The 17,177-nt window shown below is 38.8% G+C and overlaps 1 protein-coding gene across 3 annotated transcripts in view; it reads left to right on the top strand.

Moving 5' to 3' along the window:
- LOC121378952 (acyl-coenzyme A synthetase ACSM3, mitochondrial-like) overlaps positions 1–17,177 on the top strand; it is a 39,672-nt gene that overhangs the window by 10,481 nt on the left and 12,014 nt on the right. For 2 of the 3 annotated variants that reach the window (XM_041507349.1, XM_041507351.1), the window contains exons 4-11: positions 1,173–1,285; positions 2,546–2,664; positions 5,923–5,984; positions 6,795–6,849; positions 7,060–7,181; positions 14,991–15,147; positions 15,590–15,718; positions 16,425–16,499. In XM_041507349.1, the coding sequence (XP_041363283.1) occupies positions 1,173–1,285; positions 2,546–2,664; positions 5,923–5,984; positions 6,795–6,849; positions 7,060–7,181; positions 14,991–15,147; positions 15,590–15,718; positions 16,425–16,499 (832 nt within the window). The remainder of the gene's footprint in view (positions 1–1,172; positions 1,286–2,545; positions 2,665–5,922; positions 5,985–6,794; positions 6,850–7,059; positions 7,182–14,990; positions 15,148–15,589; positions 15,719–16,424; positions 16,500–17,177) is intronic. The other variant, XM_041507350.1, reaches the window with a different exon arrangement.

Below are 17,177 nucleotides of genomic sequence, written 5' to 3'. Positions count from 1 at the left end.
GATGATCGTCCCCGTTCAGAACGGCGAAGGACCAAGGACCTCTTCATTAGGACTTGCACGTTGAGGAATCGAGGTCAAATAGCCAGTCAAATCGCAAGAGAACTCCATGTTACAACTGGCGTTACAGTGTCTGGTCAGACTATTCGTAACAGACTACATAGAAGTAACATCCACGCATGTCGACCCTACGTTACCCCACATTTGACTGCGAGACACATTGCTGCCAGACACCAATGGTGTAGACATTGGGCTAACAGGCGTTGGGTTCAGGTAATGTTTTCAGAAGTCCAGATTCACACTAGAAGACTTCCATGATGACGCCAACGTCGACGTTCGTCATGACCGATTTGGAGGAGGGTCCGTTATGGTGTGTGGGATGGCATCACCATGTCTGCCAGAATCCAGCTGCATATTGTTCATGGGAGGGTCACTGGGAAGTACTACCGTGACAACATCCTTACACCGATCGTTGTGCCCTTCGCACGTCAGGTTGGATGCCATTGTGTTTTTCATGATGACAACTCTCGTGCTCACCGAAGTCTACTGATCACTGCGTATCTGTAGCAACAGAATATCGCCACACTACCGTGGTCAGCTCTAAGCCCAGACCGTTCACCCACTGAGCACATGTGGGACATCATCGGACGAGTCTCCGAGAACGTCAGCATTAGACAACCAACTTGGCTGAATTAGGCACCGCTCTCCAAGAGGAATGGGACAGGATCCCCCAAAACGTTACTGGACGTTTAATCAGGAGCATGCCACTTCGGATTCGTGCGTGCTTGGCGAACCGCGGGGGTTTTACCCGTTACTAGTGGAAATATTGAAAATGTCAAATTGACAAGCACCACCCCTATTGCCGATGATCTGTCTCTTCTCCGGACCTACATCACTCGCCTGGCTATAATCTTTAATGCCAGTCCCTTGTCACACGAGTGCTTGTGTTTTAATATCACAATAAAAATTAATAAATCTCTGTTATATTGTGATACATTTGAATATCTCCTACTTGTTTTGAACATTATATATATATTCAATATAGAACGAAAGTTGCCGTATCAGAGATGGGTCAATGATGTCAGTTTCACAAATCGTAAGCTTACCATCTATGTATATAAAGAGCAGGAAAAATATGTTTTGTGTAAGCTGTAATATGATTGTTCTGTCTGTAGGGTGGCGAACGTTCTGACTGGTGTGTGTGGTTTAACACGTGGTGACATCGTGATCATCATCCTTCCCAGAGTTCCAGAGTGGTGGCTCATCAACTTAGCTGCTATTAGAGCTGGTAATGGCAAAAGAAACAAACAGAAACAAAACCAACAGGGCCGTTTCTTTCTCTTTTTTTTACTCCACAAAATTACATACACATCTCAGGGTTTAATTTGTATAGTGTTTCATTTGTTTATAAAAAGTAGTGCCCCCCCACCCTAAAATTTCGATCAGGGTACGGCCCTGATCAATCATATACTACCCCTCCTAAAAAGGCCACTATACAGTTTACCTATATAAACGGATATTAATTTCTATGTATGTAAACAGGTTTCTAAGGTCAAATACAAGTGAATTAAGCAAATAATATAGATTCATAGTTTGAAAATCACGAGCGTAGGAAGGTGCCAAAAAGTGGGGGGCACACTTTTATATTTACACACTTTTACACTATTATAAAGCAAATATAAAGCAAAAGATCTGAAAAGAGGGGGGCACATGTCCCCCTCCCCCCGCTTCCTACGCCAGTGAACATTGTAAATTAAACAGAGGACAGGAATTCACGGTAGAAAGGTGAAATTTGCTGTCCCACCCAAACAAAAAGTAATTTCAGTTTAAAACTTCCCTTTTTGCCTAGCTAGAGAAAACCAGCATATTTTTATATATTGTTTGCTGTTACATGGTCCCTTTAAGATTGTACTGCACCCCTCCCCATTACTTTTAGTTTGGTACGGCCCTGTATACATTTAAAAGAAAACTGTTTGTATTCTCGTTTACTAACTGACAAAGAATAACCTTGAAACTAACAAATATACAAGTACCTAATTTCTGTTAACACTGATACGGTTGTAGTATATGTAATATATAGGCTACGAAGGTAATAATCTGGGTCATCCTTGTAATTTGTGCTATGACCCAGGTTATTGTAAAATATAAGAGGAGCGACCGCTCATAACGCGCACAATCGCGCCTGCAGCATGAACTTGCGTGCGCGAAATATCGCTCTTCTGAAAAATAACGCTTTAAAATTGACAGTATCAATATTCGATTCACATCTTCAAAAATGACTCCCCTACCTCTTCTGATTAAATCTAAAGAAGCGGTGTATTTCTTTCCTTTGTGCTTCCCTTCTCAGTCCTGCGCTCCCCCCCCCCCCCCCCCCACTGTTTAGTACCCCACCTTTTCCCCCCGTTCATTTCTCCCCTCTCCTGTCCTTTAGAGTATGTAAAACAGAGATTAACATTTTTTGTCCTACACAGTTATCTATCATATAACTCTTTACGCCTCATATGAGGTTTTACTACTGAGCTACACTCAGCCCCATGTTTTCATTCAGGAATAATAACAGTTTGTGGCACGACAATGTTGAAGGGGAGCGACATCAAACACCGACTGCTAGCATCCAAGGCTAAATGCATCATCACAAACCCGGCCACGGCTGATCAAGTGGAGCAGGTAAACTACTGGAAACAATAATCTCAAATAGTATTTATAACATGTACAATAGCTTAATCGAGGGTGAGGGTGAGGGTGGGGGTGGGGTGGGGGACGTGGCCCAGTGGTAAAGCCTGATGCACTTGTCGGTTTAGGATATATATTTCCTTACCATGTCTGTGGGCTATTTCTCGTTCCAGCCAGTGCACCACAACTGGTATATCAAAGGCCGTGGTATGTGCTGTCCTGTCTGTAGGATGGTGCATATAAAAGATCCCTTGCTACTAATGGAAAAATGTAGCGAATTTCCTCTCTAAGACAATATGCCAAAAAAAACACCCAAATGTTTGACATCCAATAGCCGATGATTAATAAATCAATGTGCTCTAGTGATGTAGTTGAACAAAAACTCAGTTAATTTTAATCGGGTGTGAGTTCAGCCAGCCGTTTGTTAGTAACGCTTGCAAACTGATTTTTACGTTACACAATGAACCGAATGACCACTTCGGGAACCAGTCAAAATGCCGGTAATTTGCAAACTTTTAGCAAAACCCCAACTCAACTCAAACCAGCTGACTGAACGTATGCCAAGCGATTGCGAACAATTCCACTTGTACCATCGTCTTCTTTCATAGTAGTCACGGACTAACGAACGACCGGCCCTGATTGCTCGACCACTCGTACATTTCTCAGGGTTAAGTTCTCCCAGCTGTTTTTCGCTAATGGTTTGCAAACTACTATTATAATATTGACTGGTTCCCGAAGTGGTCGTTCGGTTACAGCGTAAAAACCATGGTTGACTGAACGTTCCCCAGCTGTCTTGAATGTTTGTGTTTACTAAGGTCAGGATCATGTCGTGTGATTATGGAGCAAAGATAAAAAAAATGAATCACTGTCATGGAACAGAAAGTTCAGCAGTTGAACACACAATACGCCATATAGACATTATAGTTTAAACGGTAGTTGTCAAGGATGAAGACAAGATGAATGGTGTCTTGCGTACGCCTACACACAAAAATACCAAGTGACTTATTAACATAATTCAAGATGGCGGCTATCATGGACACATTTCGAAAGTAGCAACAACTGATTTTGGAGTCTTTATGGTTTTATATATCTGGTGCACCGCCGAAAATCCCTCCAAATAAAACACACCCCCCCAACAAAAAATCCCCTCCCCCGAGTTCATCAATAAAATACTTGTCAGATGTGGTCTTCCGCTGGGTTCGAGTAACGGAACGTGGTAACTTCGGACTTTGGTAACTTCGGCCTGGTAACTTCGGACCCGAGTAATCTCGGCCCCAGGTACTTTCGGACCGGTAATCTCGGCCTCTGTATTAATGAAAGCAACTTATATCTGGGTTATACGCAAACGAATTTTTGTTGTGAAACAACCTGATATTATTATTTCAAGATGAGTTTTTTTTATTTAATTAAACATTATTATATATTCATTGTACATTTTGTTGTCTATATTTTGTTTATTAACTTTTAAACATTTATTCTGCTCATACCCCGTCCCCTTCTTAATATGGTTTGATTTGGTAGGTGTTCCTGATTTTAATCAGATGTTATGCCCACATTAAGCATGTTTGAATCCTCGGCATATAAGCATTTTAATACCTATCAAACAATCCCAATTTAGCCATTGGTAAAAATGCATTGAGAGGCCATTTAGTGTATGTGAACTGTAATCTAAAAGCCCTGTTTGAATATGTCGGCAATACCTGGATCACGAGCGCTGTTTGGCCACCATCATCTTGGAGCGTCTACGGACTCAGTATCCGTACAAATAATGATATTGAAGGGTGGCACAACAGACAAAATAAACGTGGTCGCCCACATATGCCATTTTATATGCTGATTACCCTGCTTGGTACCCTTCAAGTTCGATTGGTGAGCGAGTCAAAACAGAAACGTCACCAAGAAAAAAAATACCGGGATCTTCAAAGAAAAATCTTAAAGTACTGGGGAGAATATGTGGAAGGCTCACGTAGTGCGCTGCAGCTTCTACGTTCATGTTCCAAATTAAATGGACCCGTCCAGTAGAATGAGACATGTGGTCTACAATTCTCTGACAACTGTGAACTTTCAGTTTACTTTTAGAAACTGTATGCCTAGATCACTGATTAATAAAAATAGTGCTTAATCGTTTATATAATATTTGATGTTATCACAAATTGTTTTAGTTTATTGATGTAAGCATATAAATTAAAAAAAACACAACATTTATTTATTCAGGATTTTACTTTTACGTTTGGAATATATATATATATATATATATATATATATATATATATATATACACACACACACACACACACACACACATATATATATATGCATATACGTATACGTATACGTATATATATATATATATATATATATATATATATATATATAGTTGTTTAGTATATATTTTGTATTCACGACGCGTAAAGAATGATGATAATTGTCCAGCAGATATATCTAGAGTATGTACTATTAAACTGGATTTTAAACACAACTGGTAAAAACTGTCTTAACAAAATATTTAAAAATGTTTAGAAAATAAAGATATATATGAAATTGAAACTTCTTGTTTTATTTACTAGAAATAAAATATATGTGCAACTGGGTATATGTCCCATACTTTTGGAGAAATATGCGTATTGAAATGAACGTTTGAACTGCATATGCCATAAAATGAAAAAAACATATTTCATTTCAACTATTTTCGTGCTTATATTCAATTAAGGTTCAAGCACACTTGTTATGGCACACACCTCAGTGGTTAATTGTTAGTAAATATATGTTATTGAGAGTATTAATGAGAAAAAAGGAGGGTGTAGTGGCCTTACATCTACCCGTTGTGCCCTTAAGAACTCACTCTGGGCTGGAGTCGGAACCAGGATGCGAACCATGCACCTGTCATCCTTGTAAGACCGACGTTTGCTTAGGCACTGTGCCGTCGAGACCAGTAGAAAAATGTCATCGGAATTCCTCTTAACTAAGCCGATGGCGTCCGAGATTACCTGGGGCCGAGATTACTCGGGTCCGAAGTTACCAGGCCGAAGTTACCAAAGTCCGAAGTTACCCCTATTCCGAGTAACAACAGACTATAGCTTTGAATACAAACTTTTAACAAAGTTGGGGTGTTTTTTTTACACTTTGCATGTTTAAATATTTTTGCTCTATGTTCTAGTGGTATCAAAATAAACTTTAGCACAACCGAAAGAAGATTGTAACCCACACAACTCCATTTTGTCATAATTTATTGTCTCATTGTTTTCCCATCAGGTAGCAGACGAAAGTCCTCACTTGACTCACAGAGTGGTAGTTGGTCCCAAGTCAGAGACTAGGTATGTTTCATTTATGATACTCTTTATTTAAAACGTATTTTTAGATTTAGAAAGTAGGGACTGATCAATATTTAATATATAAATGAATGATAATACATTTTTGATATTAGAGGTTAATATAATTGTCCATATTTAGGATTTATTGCGGTTTGATATAAAAATCCATATCCAGGGTAATCGCTGCCAGTTGTAGAACATGGTCTGGTAACATGGTTTATTGCAATTTTAAAAATAAAAATCCATATTAAGGGTAATTGCGAAATTAGGAGAGGCATGGCCTAGTGACATAAAGTGCCTGAACCTCTTTTGGATATAGACACGTTAATAAAGTAACAGTAACAAGATTTGCAGTTTGATACATAATTATTCATACTTAGATTAATTGCGGCCCTAAATGGGAAGCGGGCTAGATGTTGCAGATTAATATAAAAATTCATATTCAGGGTAATTGCGGCCAGATGTGGGACATAGCCTGGTAATATAGCCATCACTGCCAGGTTGTTCACATTGATTATTCCTGGGTTCATAGGAGCCAAGAATGCAAGGGGATTGGAATTATAGTTGTGAAATTATAGATAAGTTGGTTTAGATTCTGAAATAGGAAAACCTTCAAAAGGCACATTTACCTGTATTTTCACCCACTTCTATGTTCTGTTTTCTCTTTAACGAGCATGGTACTTATACATTTTAAGTAATATAACTTTTCAATAACATTTCATAACAATATTGTGTGTATGTTTGCGTTCGCCAGTGACATGTAATAAAATGCAGTGTACATCACTACTTTTACGGTGTTATTTCTTTTAACAGGCCGGGTTGGTTGAATTTTCATGAGCTTGATGAAAAATCGACGGACGTTTTTGAGGTAGACATTATTTTATTACATTTTATCAATATATAATTGAGCATACTCTTTTATAACTTTCTTTAAATTAAATGAACTCTATTCTTTCTGGTCCTATCGGTTTTATATATTTTTAACGATTAAAAAAAAAATGTTTTTAAAGGGTTTTTGTTTTTTTCCCTCACATTTATGACATTTTTTGTATGAAGATTGACAATTCCATCATTTCAGTGCGTGGACACCCGTTCCGATGAGCCGATGTCGATCTTCTTTACCAGCGGAACGACCGATTCCCCCAAGATGACCGAACACACGCACGCTAGTTACGGCATCGGTCATGCCGTGACTGCTAGGTAAAAGTTTGTTTTGTTTAACGACACCACTTGAGCACATTGATTTATTAAGCATCGGCTATTGGGTGTCAGACATTTCGTAATTTTGACATATGGTCTTAGAGAGAAACCCTGCTATATGTTTGCATTAGTAGCAAAGGATACTGTATATGCACTATCCCACAGACAGGATAGTAAATACCACAGTCTTTTATTTAACAGTCGTGGTGCAATGGCTGGAATGAGTATAGCCCAATGGGTCCAGCGAGATGATTCGACCCCAGCCGGACCGCGCATAAAGCGTACGCTTAACAACTCGGCTACGTGCCGCCCCTTGACTGCTAGGTATATTTTTATATCATCTGTCTTAAGCTTAGTCCTACCTTCACCACCCTCATTGTCCTCTTCTTAACCCAACCCACTACTACCTGGACCACGATATTCATCGTTGTTCTCTTATACATAGTCCTATTACTGCCTCGATCATCATCTTCATCCTTGTCCTCTTATACCCAGTCCTATTACTACCTCGACCACCATCTTCATAGTTTTCCTCTTATACCCAGTCCTATTAATACCTCGACCACCATCTTCATCGTTTTCCTCTTATACCCAGTCCTATTACTGCCTCGATCATCATCTTCATCCTTGTCCTCTTATACCCAGTCCTATTACTACCTCGACCACGATATTCATCGTTTTCCTCTTATACCCAGTCCTATTACTACGTCGATCATCATCTTCATCGTTGTCCTATTATACCTAGTCTTATTACTACCTCGATCACAATATTCATCGTTGTCCTATTATACCTAGTCCTATTATAGCTAGTCCTATTACTGCCTCGATCACAATCTTCATCGTTGTCCTATTATACCTAGTCCTATTACTACCTCGATCACAATCTTCATCGTTGTCCTATTATAGCTAGTCCTATTACTGCCTCGATCACAATATTCATCGTTGTCCTATTATACCTAGTCCTATTATAGCTAGTCCTATTACTGCCTCGATCATCATCTTCATCGTTGTCCTATTATAGCTAGTCCTATTACTGCCTCGATCACAATCTTCATCGTTGTCCTATTATACCTAGTCCTATTATACCTAGTCCTATTACTGCCTCGATCATCATCTTCATCGTTGTCCTTTTATACCTAGTCCTATTACTGCCTCGATCATCATCTTCATCGTTGTCCTATTATACCTAGTCCTATTACTACCTCGATCACAATCTTCATCGTTGTCCTATTATACCTAGTCCTATTACTACCTCGATCACAATCTTCATCGTTGTCCTATTATACCTAGTCCTATTACTACCTCGATCATCATCTTCATCGTTGTCCTATTATACCTAGTTCTATTACTACCTCGATCACAATCTTCATCGTTGTCCTATTATACTTAGTCCTATTACTGCCTCGATCATCATCTTCATCCTTGTCCTCTTATACCCAGTCCTAGTACTACATCGATCATCATCTTCATCGTTGTCCTATTATACCCAGTCCTATTACTGCCTCGATCATCATCTTCATCCTTGTCCTCTTATACCCAGTCCTATTACTACCTCGACCACGATATTCATCGTTTTCCTCTTATACCCAGTCCTATTACTACCTCGATCACGATATTCATCGTTGTGCTATTATACCTAGTCCTATTACTACCTCGATCACCATCTTCGTCGTTGTCCTATTATGCCCAGTCCTATTACTGCCTCGATCATCATCTTCATCCTGGTCCTCTTATACCCAGTCCTATTACTACCTCGATCATCATCTTCATCGTTGTCCTATTATGCCCAGTCCTATTACTGCCTCGATCATCATCTTCATCCTTGTCCTCTTATACCCAGTCCTATTACTACCTCGACCACGATATTCATCGTTTTCCTCTTATACCCAGTCCTATTACTACCTCGATCACAATCTTCATCGTTGTCCTATTATACCTAGTTCTATTACTACCTCGATCATCATCTTCATCGTTGTCCTATTATACCTAGTCCTATTACTACCTCGATCACAATCTTCATCGTTGTCCTATTATACCCAGTCCTATTACTACCTCGACCACGATATTCATCGTTTTCCTCTTATACCCAGTCCTATTACTACGTCAATCATCATCTTCATCGTTGTCCTATTATACCTAGTCTTATTACTACCTCGATCACAATATTCATCGTTGTCCTATTATACCTAGTCCTATTATAGCTAGTCCTATTACTACCTCGATCATCATCTTCATCGTTGTCCTATTATACCTAGTCCTCTTATACCCAGTCCTAGTACTACATCGATCATCATCTTCATCGTTGTCCTATTATGCCCAGTCCTATTACTGCCTCGATCATCATCTTCATCCTTGTCCTCTTATACCCAGTCCTATTACTACCTCGACCACGATATTCATCGTTTTCCTCTTATACCCAGTCCTATTACTACCTCGATCACGATATTCATCGTTGTGCTATTATACCTAGTCCTATTACTACCTCGATCACCATCTTCGTCGTTGTCCTATTATGCCCAGTCCTATTACTGCCTCGATCATCATCTTCATCCTGGTCCTCTTATACCCAGTCCTATTACTACCTCGATCATCATCTTCATCGTTGTCCTATTATGCCCAGTCCTATTACTGCCTCGATCATCATCTTCATCCTTGTCCTCTTATACCCAGTCCTATTACTACCTCGACCACGATATTCATCGCTTTCCTCTTATACCCAGTCCTATTACTACCTCGATCACAATCTTCATCGTTGTCCTATTATACCTAGTTCTATTACTACCTCGATCATCATCTTCATCGTTGTCCTATTATACCTAGTCCTATTACTACCTCGATCACAATCTTCATCGTTGTCCTATTATACCCAGTCCTATTACTACCTCGACCACGATATTCATCGTTTTCCTCTTATACCCAGTCCTATTACTACCTCGATCACAATCTTCATCGTTGTCCTATTATACCTAGTTCTATTACTACCTCGATCATCATCTTCATCGTTGTCCTATTATACCTAGTCCTATTACTACCTCGATCACAATCTTCATCGTTGTCCTATTATACCCAGTCCTATTACTACCTCGACCACGATATTCATCGTTTTCCTCTTATACCCAGTCCTATTACTACGTCGATCATCATCTTCATCGTTGTCCTATTATACCTAGTTCTATTACTACCTCGATCACCATCTTCATCGTTGTCCTATTGTACCTAGTCTTATTACTACCTCGATCACCATCTTCATCGTTGACTTCTTATACCTAGTCTTATTACTATCTTGATCACCATCTTCATCGTTGACTTCTTATACCTAGTCTTATTACTATCTCGATCACCATCTTCATCGTTGACCTCTTATACCTAGTCCTATTACTACCTCGATCACCATCTTCATTGTTGACCTCTTATACCTAGTCTTATTACTATCTCGATCACCATCTTCATCGTTATTCTCTTATACCTACTCCTGTTACTATCTCGATCACTATCTTCATCGCTATCCTCTTATACCTAGTCTTATTACTATCTCGATCACGACCTCTTATACCTAGTCCTATTACTACCTCGATCACCATCTTCATCGTTGACCTCTTATACCTAGTCTTATTACTACCTCGATCACCATCTTCATCGTGATCCTCTTATACCTAGTCTTATTACTACTTCGATCACGACCTCTTATACCTAGTTCTCTTATACCTAGTCTTATTACTATCTCGATCACGACCTCTTATACCTAGTCCTATTACTACTTCGATCACCATCTTCATCGTTGACCTCTTATACCTAGTCTTATTACTACCTCGATCAAGACCTCTTATACCTAGTCTTGTTACTACCTCGATCACGACCTCTTATACCTAGTCCTCTTATACCTAGTCTTATTACTATCTCGATCACGACCTCTTATACCTAGTCCTATTACTACCTCGATCACCATCTTCATCGTTGACCTCTTATACCTAGTCTTATTACTACCTAAATCACGACCTCTTATACCTAGTCCTCTTATACCTAGTCTTATTACTACCTCGATCACGACCTCTTATACCTAGTCTTACTACTATCTGGATCACCATCTTCATCGTTATTCTCTTATACCTAGTCTTATTACTATCTCGATCACCATCTTCATCGTTGATCTCTTATATCTAGTGTTATTACTATCTCGATCACCATCTTCATCGTTGACCTCTTATACCTAGTCCTATTACTACCTCGATCATCATATTCATCGTTATTCTCTTATACCTAGTCTTATTACTATCTCGATCACCATCTTCATCGTTGACCTCTTATACCTAGTCTTATTACTATCTCGATCACCATCTTCATCGTTGATCTCTTATACCTAGTCTTATTACTATCTCGATCACCATCTTCATCGTTGTCCTCTTATACCCAGTCCTATTACTACCTCGATCATCATCTTCATCGTTGTCCTATTATGCCCAGTCCTATTACTGCCTCGATCATCATCTTCATCCTTGTCCTCTTATACCCAGTCCTATTACTACCTCGACCACGATATTCATTGTTTTCCTCTTATACCCAGTCCTATTACTACCTCGATCACGATATTCATCGTTGTGCTATTATACCTAGTCCTATTACTACCTCGATCACCATCTTCGTCGTTGTCCTATTATGCCCAGTCCTATTACTGCCTCGATCATCATCTTCATCCTTGTCCTCTTATACCCAGTCCTATTACTACCTCGATCATCATCTTCATCGTTGTCCTATTATGCCCAGTCCTATTACTGCCTCGATCATCATCTTCATCCTTGTCCTCTTATACCCAGTCCTATTACTACCTCGACCACGATATTCATCGTTTTCCTCTTATACCCAGTCCTATTACTACCTCGATCACAATCTTCATCGTTGTCCTATTATACCTAGTCCTATTACTACCTCGATCACAATCTTCATCGTTGTCCTATTATACCTAGTCCTATTACTACCTCGATCATCATCTTCATCGTTGTCCTATTATACCTAGTTCTATTACTACCTCGATCACAATCTTCATCGTTGTCCTATTATACCTAGTCCTATTACTACCTCGATCATCATCTTCATCGTTGTCCTATTATACCTAGTTCTATTACTACCTCGATCATCATCTTCATCGTTGTCCTATTGTACCTAGTCCTTTTATACCTAGTCTTATTACTGCCTCGATCATCATCTTCATCGTTGTCCTATTATGCCAAGTCCTATTACTGCCTCGATCACAATCTTCATCGTTGTCCTATTATACTTACCTCTTATTACTGCCTCGATCATCATCTTCATCGTTGTCCTATTATGCCAAGTCCTATTACTGCCTCGATCACAATCTTCATCGTTGTCCTATTATACTTAGTCCTATTATACCTAGTCCTATTACTACCTCGATCACCATCTTCATCGTTGTCCTATTATACCTAGTCCTTTTATACCTAGTCTTATTACTGCCACGATCATCATCTTCATCGTTGTCCTATTATGCCAAGTCCTATTACTGCCTCGATCACAATCTTCATCGTTGTCCTATTATACCTAGTCCTTTTATACCTAGTCTTATTACTGCCTCGATCATCATCTTCATCGTTGTCCTATTATGCCAAGTCCTATTACTGCCTCGATCACAATCTTCATCGTTGTCCTATTATACTTAGTCCTATTATACCTAGTCCTATTACTACCTCGATCACCATCTTCATCGTTGTCCTATTATACCTAGTCCTTTTATACCTAGTCTTATTACTGCCTCGATCATCATCTTCATCGTTGTCCTATTATGCCAAGTCCTATTACTGCCTCGATCACAATCTTCATCGTTGTCCTATTATACTTAGTCCTATTATACCTAGTCCTATTATACCTAGTCCTATTACTACCTCGATCACCATCTTCATCGTTGTCCTATTATACCTAGTCCTTTTATACCTAGTCTTATTACTGCCTCGATCATCATCTTCATCGTTGTCCTATTATGCCAAGTCCTATTACTGCCTCGATCACAATCTTCATCGTTGTCCTATTATACTTAGTCCTATTATACCTAGTTGTATTACTACCTCGATCACCATCTTCATTGTTGTCCTATTATACCTAGTCCTTTTATACCTAGTCTTATTACTACCTTGATCACCATCTTCATCGTTGACTTCTTATACCTAGTCTTATTACTATCTCGATCACCATCTTCATCGTTGACCTCTTATACCTAGTCCTATTACTACCTCGATCACCATCTTCATCGTTGACCTCTTATACCTAGTCTTATTACTATCTCGATCACCATCTTCATCGTTATTCTCTTATACCTAGTCCTATTACTACCTCGATCACCATCTTCATCGCTGTTCTCTTATACCTAGTCCTGTTACTATCTCGATCACTATCTTCATCGCTATCCTCTTATACCTAGTCTTATTACTATCTCGATCACGACCTCTTATACCTAGTCCTATTACTACCTCGATCACCATCTTCATCGTTGACCTCTTATACCTAGTCTTATTACTACCTCGATCACCATCTTCATCGTGATCCTCTTATACCTAGTCCTCTTATACCTAGTCTTATTACTACTTCGATCACGACCTCTTATACCTAGTCCTCTTATACCTAGTCTTATTACTATCTCGATCACGACCTCTTATACCTAGTCCTATTACTACCTCGATCACCATCTTCATCGTTGACCTCTTATACCTAGTCTTATTACTACCTCAATCACCTCTTATACCTAGTCCTCTTATACCTAGTCTTACTACTATCTCTATCACCATCTTCATCGTTATTCTCATATACCTAGTATTATTACTATCTCGATCACCATCTTCATCGTTGATCTCTTATACCTAGTCCTATTACTACCTCGATCATCATATTCATCGTTATTCTCTTATACCTAGTCTTATTACTATCTCGATCACCATCTTCATCGTTGACCTCTTATACCTAGTCTTATTACTATCTCGATCACCATCTTCATCATCGTTGATCTCTTATACCTAGTCTAATTACTATCTCGATCACCATCTTCATCGTTGACCTCTTATACCTAGTCCTATTACTACCTCGATCATCATATTCATCGTTATTCTCTTATACCTAGTCTTTTTACTAAATCGATCATCATCTTCATCGTTGACTTCTTATACCTAGTCTTATTACTATCTCGATCACCATCTTCATCGTTGACCTCTTATACCTAGTCCTATTACTACCTTGATCATCATCTTCATCGTTGTGAAGTAGGTGGGGAGGGGGTCGTAGGATTAGCCAAGACTAAGGAAGAGCTTACCCTCACCTCCAGTTCCCGAGAAACAGGGATATTCTAGCAAACATTTTAATCAATTTTGTATGGAAATTGTTTTGTCAGCCAAAATGTTTCCCCATGCGCTTTTGACCCAAACTTTGGAATCAAATATTACGGTAAATATATTAACATAATAAACCTAATTGCAAATGCTTCATCCATTGATATCGTTCAGCTACATGACATATCCCCTCAAATCCAGTGATATTAAATTCAGGTATTCCTGAATGGGATGGGCTTTGAAAATTATTGGTAAAATGAAAGGTCACGTGGAGATGGGGTTACGTAGGCTTTGATCAGACACGCTCATTGTTAAAAAAGGCAACCCCCCCCCCCTCCACCCCAACAAAAACAAAAACCCATTCAACAACAACAAACAAAAAACCCACCCCGAAAACAACAAACAAACAAACAAAAGAAACAAAAATGTCGAGCTGACTAGAGGAGAATCCACCTGAAGCCAATCAAGTGAAGTGTACTTCCAGATATTTAGATCTCGGACAACTGGACATCTTTTGGTGCGTGTCCGACACGGGATGGGCGAAGGCTGCATACAGCAACTTATTTGCACCCTGGATTGTTGGAACATGTGTGTTTATCGACGAGATGGAACAAAAAGTCGACCCAGAGAGAATATTGAAGGTATATGATCTATGCTACTAAACATATATAATCTCTAATACTAATCTATAATATTAAACGTTTGTAATATTTAACACTAAACGTGTATGATCTATAATACTAAACATTATAATGTATAATACTAAAGGTATATAATGTATACTACTAAAGGTATATAATGTATAATACTAAAGGTATATAATGTATACTACTAAAGGTATATAATGCATACTACTACCGGTAAATAGACGTCGGACGTGAGGGTGGAGACTTGCAAGGAGTCACTGACCACTCCAACTCTGATGATTGTAAGGCAAAATATGATGTATAGCACATGATAACATGAATATATATATATATATATATATATATATATATATATATATATATATATATTTACGCCCCTTTTTGTGGGTTCTTGATTATGATAACAATGTTTGTATTGTGAATTTTGTGATTGCAGATACTGTCTCAATATCCCGTGACTCACATATGTAATGCACCGACCACCATGAGGACGATGGTAACACTAAACCTCAAGGCTGCTTCCTTCATAAACCTGCAAGTCTGCATCAGTGCTGGCGAACCTGTGGTATGTGTCGTGCTGTGAATATCATACCAGACACTTTTATTTATACATCTCGTTTATGATATAAATATAATAAAACATTTGTGTTTTTCGAAATCAGTTCCAACATTTGTCTTAGAATGTCTCCAATGGTTGGTTCCCAAGAATCTGAACGAAAATGAAAACAAAACCGTTTACACGTTCAAAATAGTATCTCTTGTAAGGCAAAAGTGTGTTTTGAAAATGATGTGACTGCTATGAATCACTGTCAGGTGTTTCGTACTTAGGAGCAAAAGAGGCATCATGGATATTTTTATGACACTAATAATTTAGCAATATTGGCATTTTGAAAAAGTAAAATTCATATCGGGTTCCGATTCTCTGCATAATGATTTAGTGATTACATCATGGAAACTCTGTGGTAGATCACCTCCATGACTCCGGAAATGATCCAGGATTTAAGGTATGCACGTTCACAAGCTGTGTAAACGTTTAGTTTCAGATATTGTTTATATAGGGCCGTAGCTAGCGAAAACAAAATATAGAAACTTAAAGAATTTGTTTTGTCTTAACCCTTTAAGGAGTTTTAGTCTATTAACTACTCAGTTGCCCCCCCCCCCCCCCCCCCCCCCCCCCCCCCCCCCCCCCCCCCACCCCAACAAAAAAATCCCAGCTACGGCCCTGTTATACCACCTTTATCTAAACCCATGATTAATGTTTTTGAATGCAGAATCCCGAACTTAAGGAAGCCTGGAAGATTGGCACAGGACTGGATCTGCACGAGGGATACGGACAAACAGAAATGGCAAGTATTTCTGTTAAGACAAATGAGACAAACTGTGCTTTATTCTCGGCCATAAATATCCTAAAACTCCCCCCCCCCCCCAAAAAAAAACCCCCCACAAAAAACAAAACAAAACAAAAACAAAAAAACTAGGGCACAGTAATAAGTGGTTTTTAGTTGGACAAAAAGAGCGATTTAAAACTAAAAATGATCATTGTATTTTCGGTGGAAGGAGAGAGAACTGTCATCACATCTACGCAGGGTACAGGGGCCGTCTTCACTAAACCTCTCACTACTTAGCGATCTTTCGGTAAATTGAAAGGACAATTCGATATTGTTTAATATAGCTTAAAGGGACAGACCCTAGTTTTTAAACACTACAACATATTTTTCACTATTAGAGCCGTTTATGATCACTGAAGTCAATTATTACTTATATTTTATTCTTTAAATTATCCATTTCCGTAGAACTGCATTTTTCATATTTTTTAAAACGCACGTGCGTCTGAGAAGTTGCGGTTTATTGATTCAAGTTCTTGTCTATTTTTGAGGATATTTCCCGTTTTAACGTCACACTCTTCTTTCACTCTATTGTAACGTTATCCAAATGAGTTACAGGTTTGTAAATTAACTAAACTTAGTTTCCATTTTGTTTTACGTGTTAAAACTAAGGTCTGCGCCTTTAAGGGAGCTGTGTAA

The sequence above is a fragment of the Gigantopelta aegis genome, chromosome 8, assembly GCF_016097555.1.
Source record: "Gigantopelta aegis isolate Gae_Host chromosome 8, Gae_host_genome, whole genome shotgun sequence".
NCBI classification, from domain to species: domain Eukaryota; kingdom Metazoa; phylum Mollusca; class Gastropoda; order Neomphalida; family Peltospiridae; genus Gigantopelta; species Gigantopelta aegis.
This window is presented reverse-complemented; position numbering and strand designations above follow the sequence as displayed.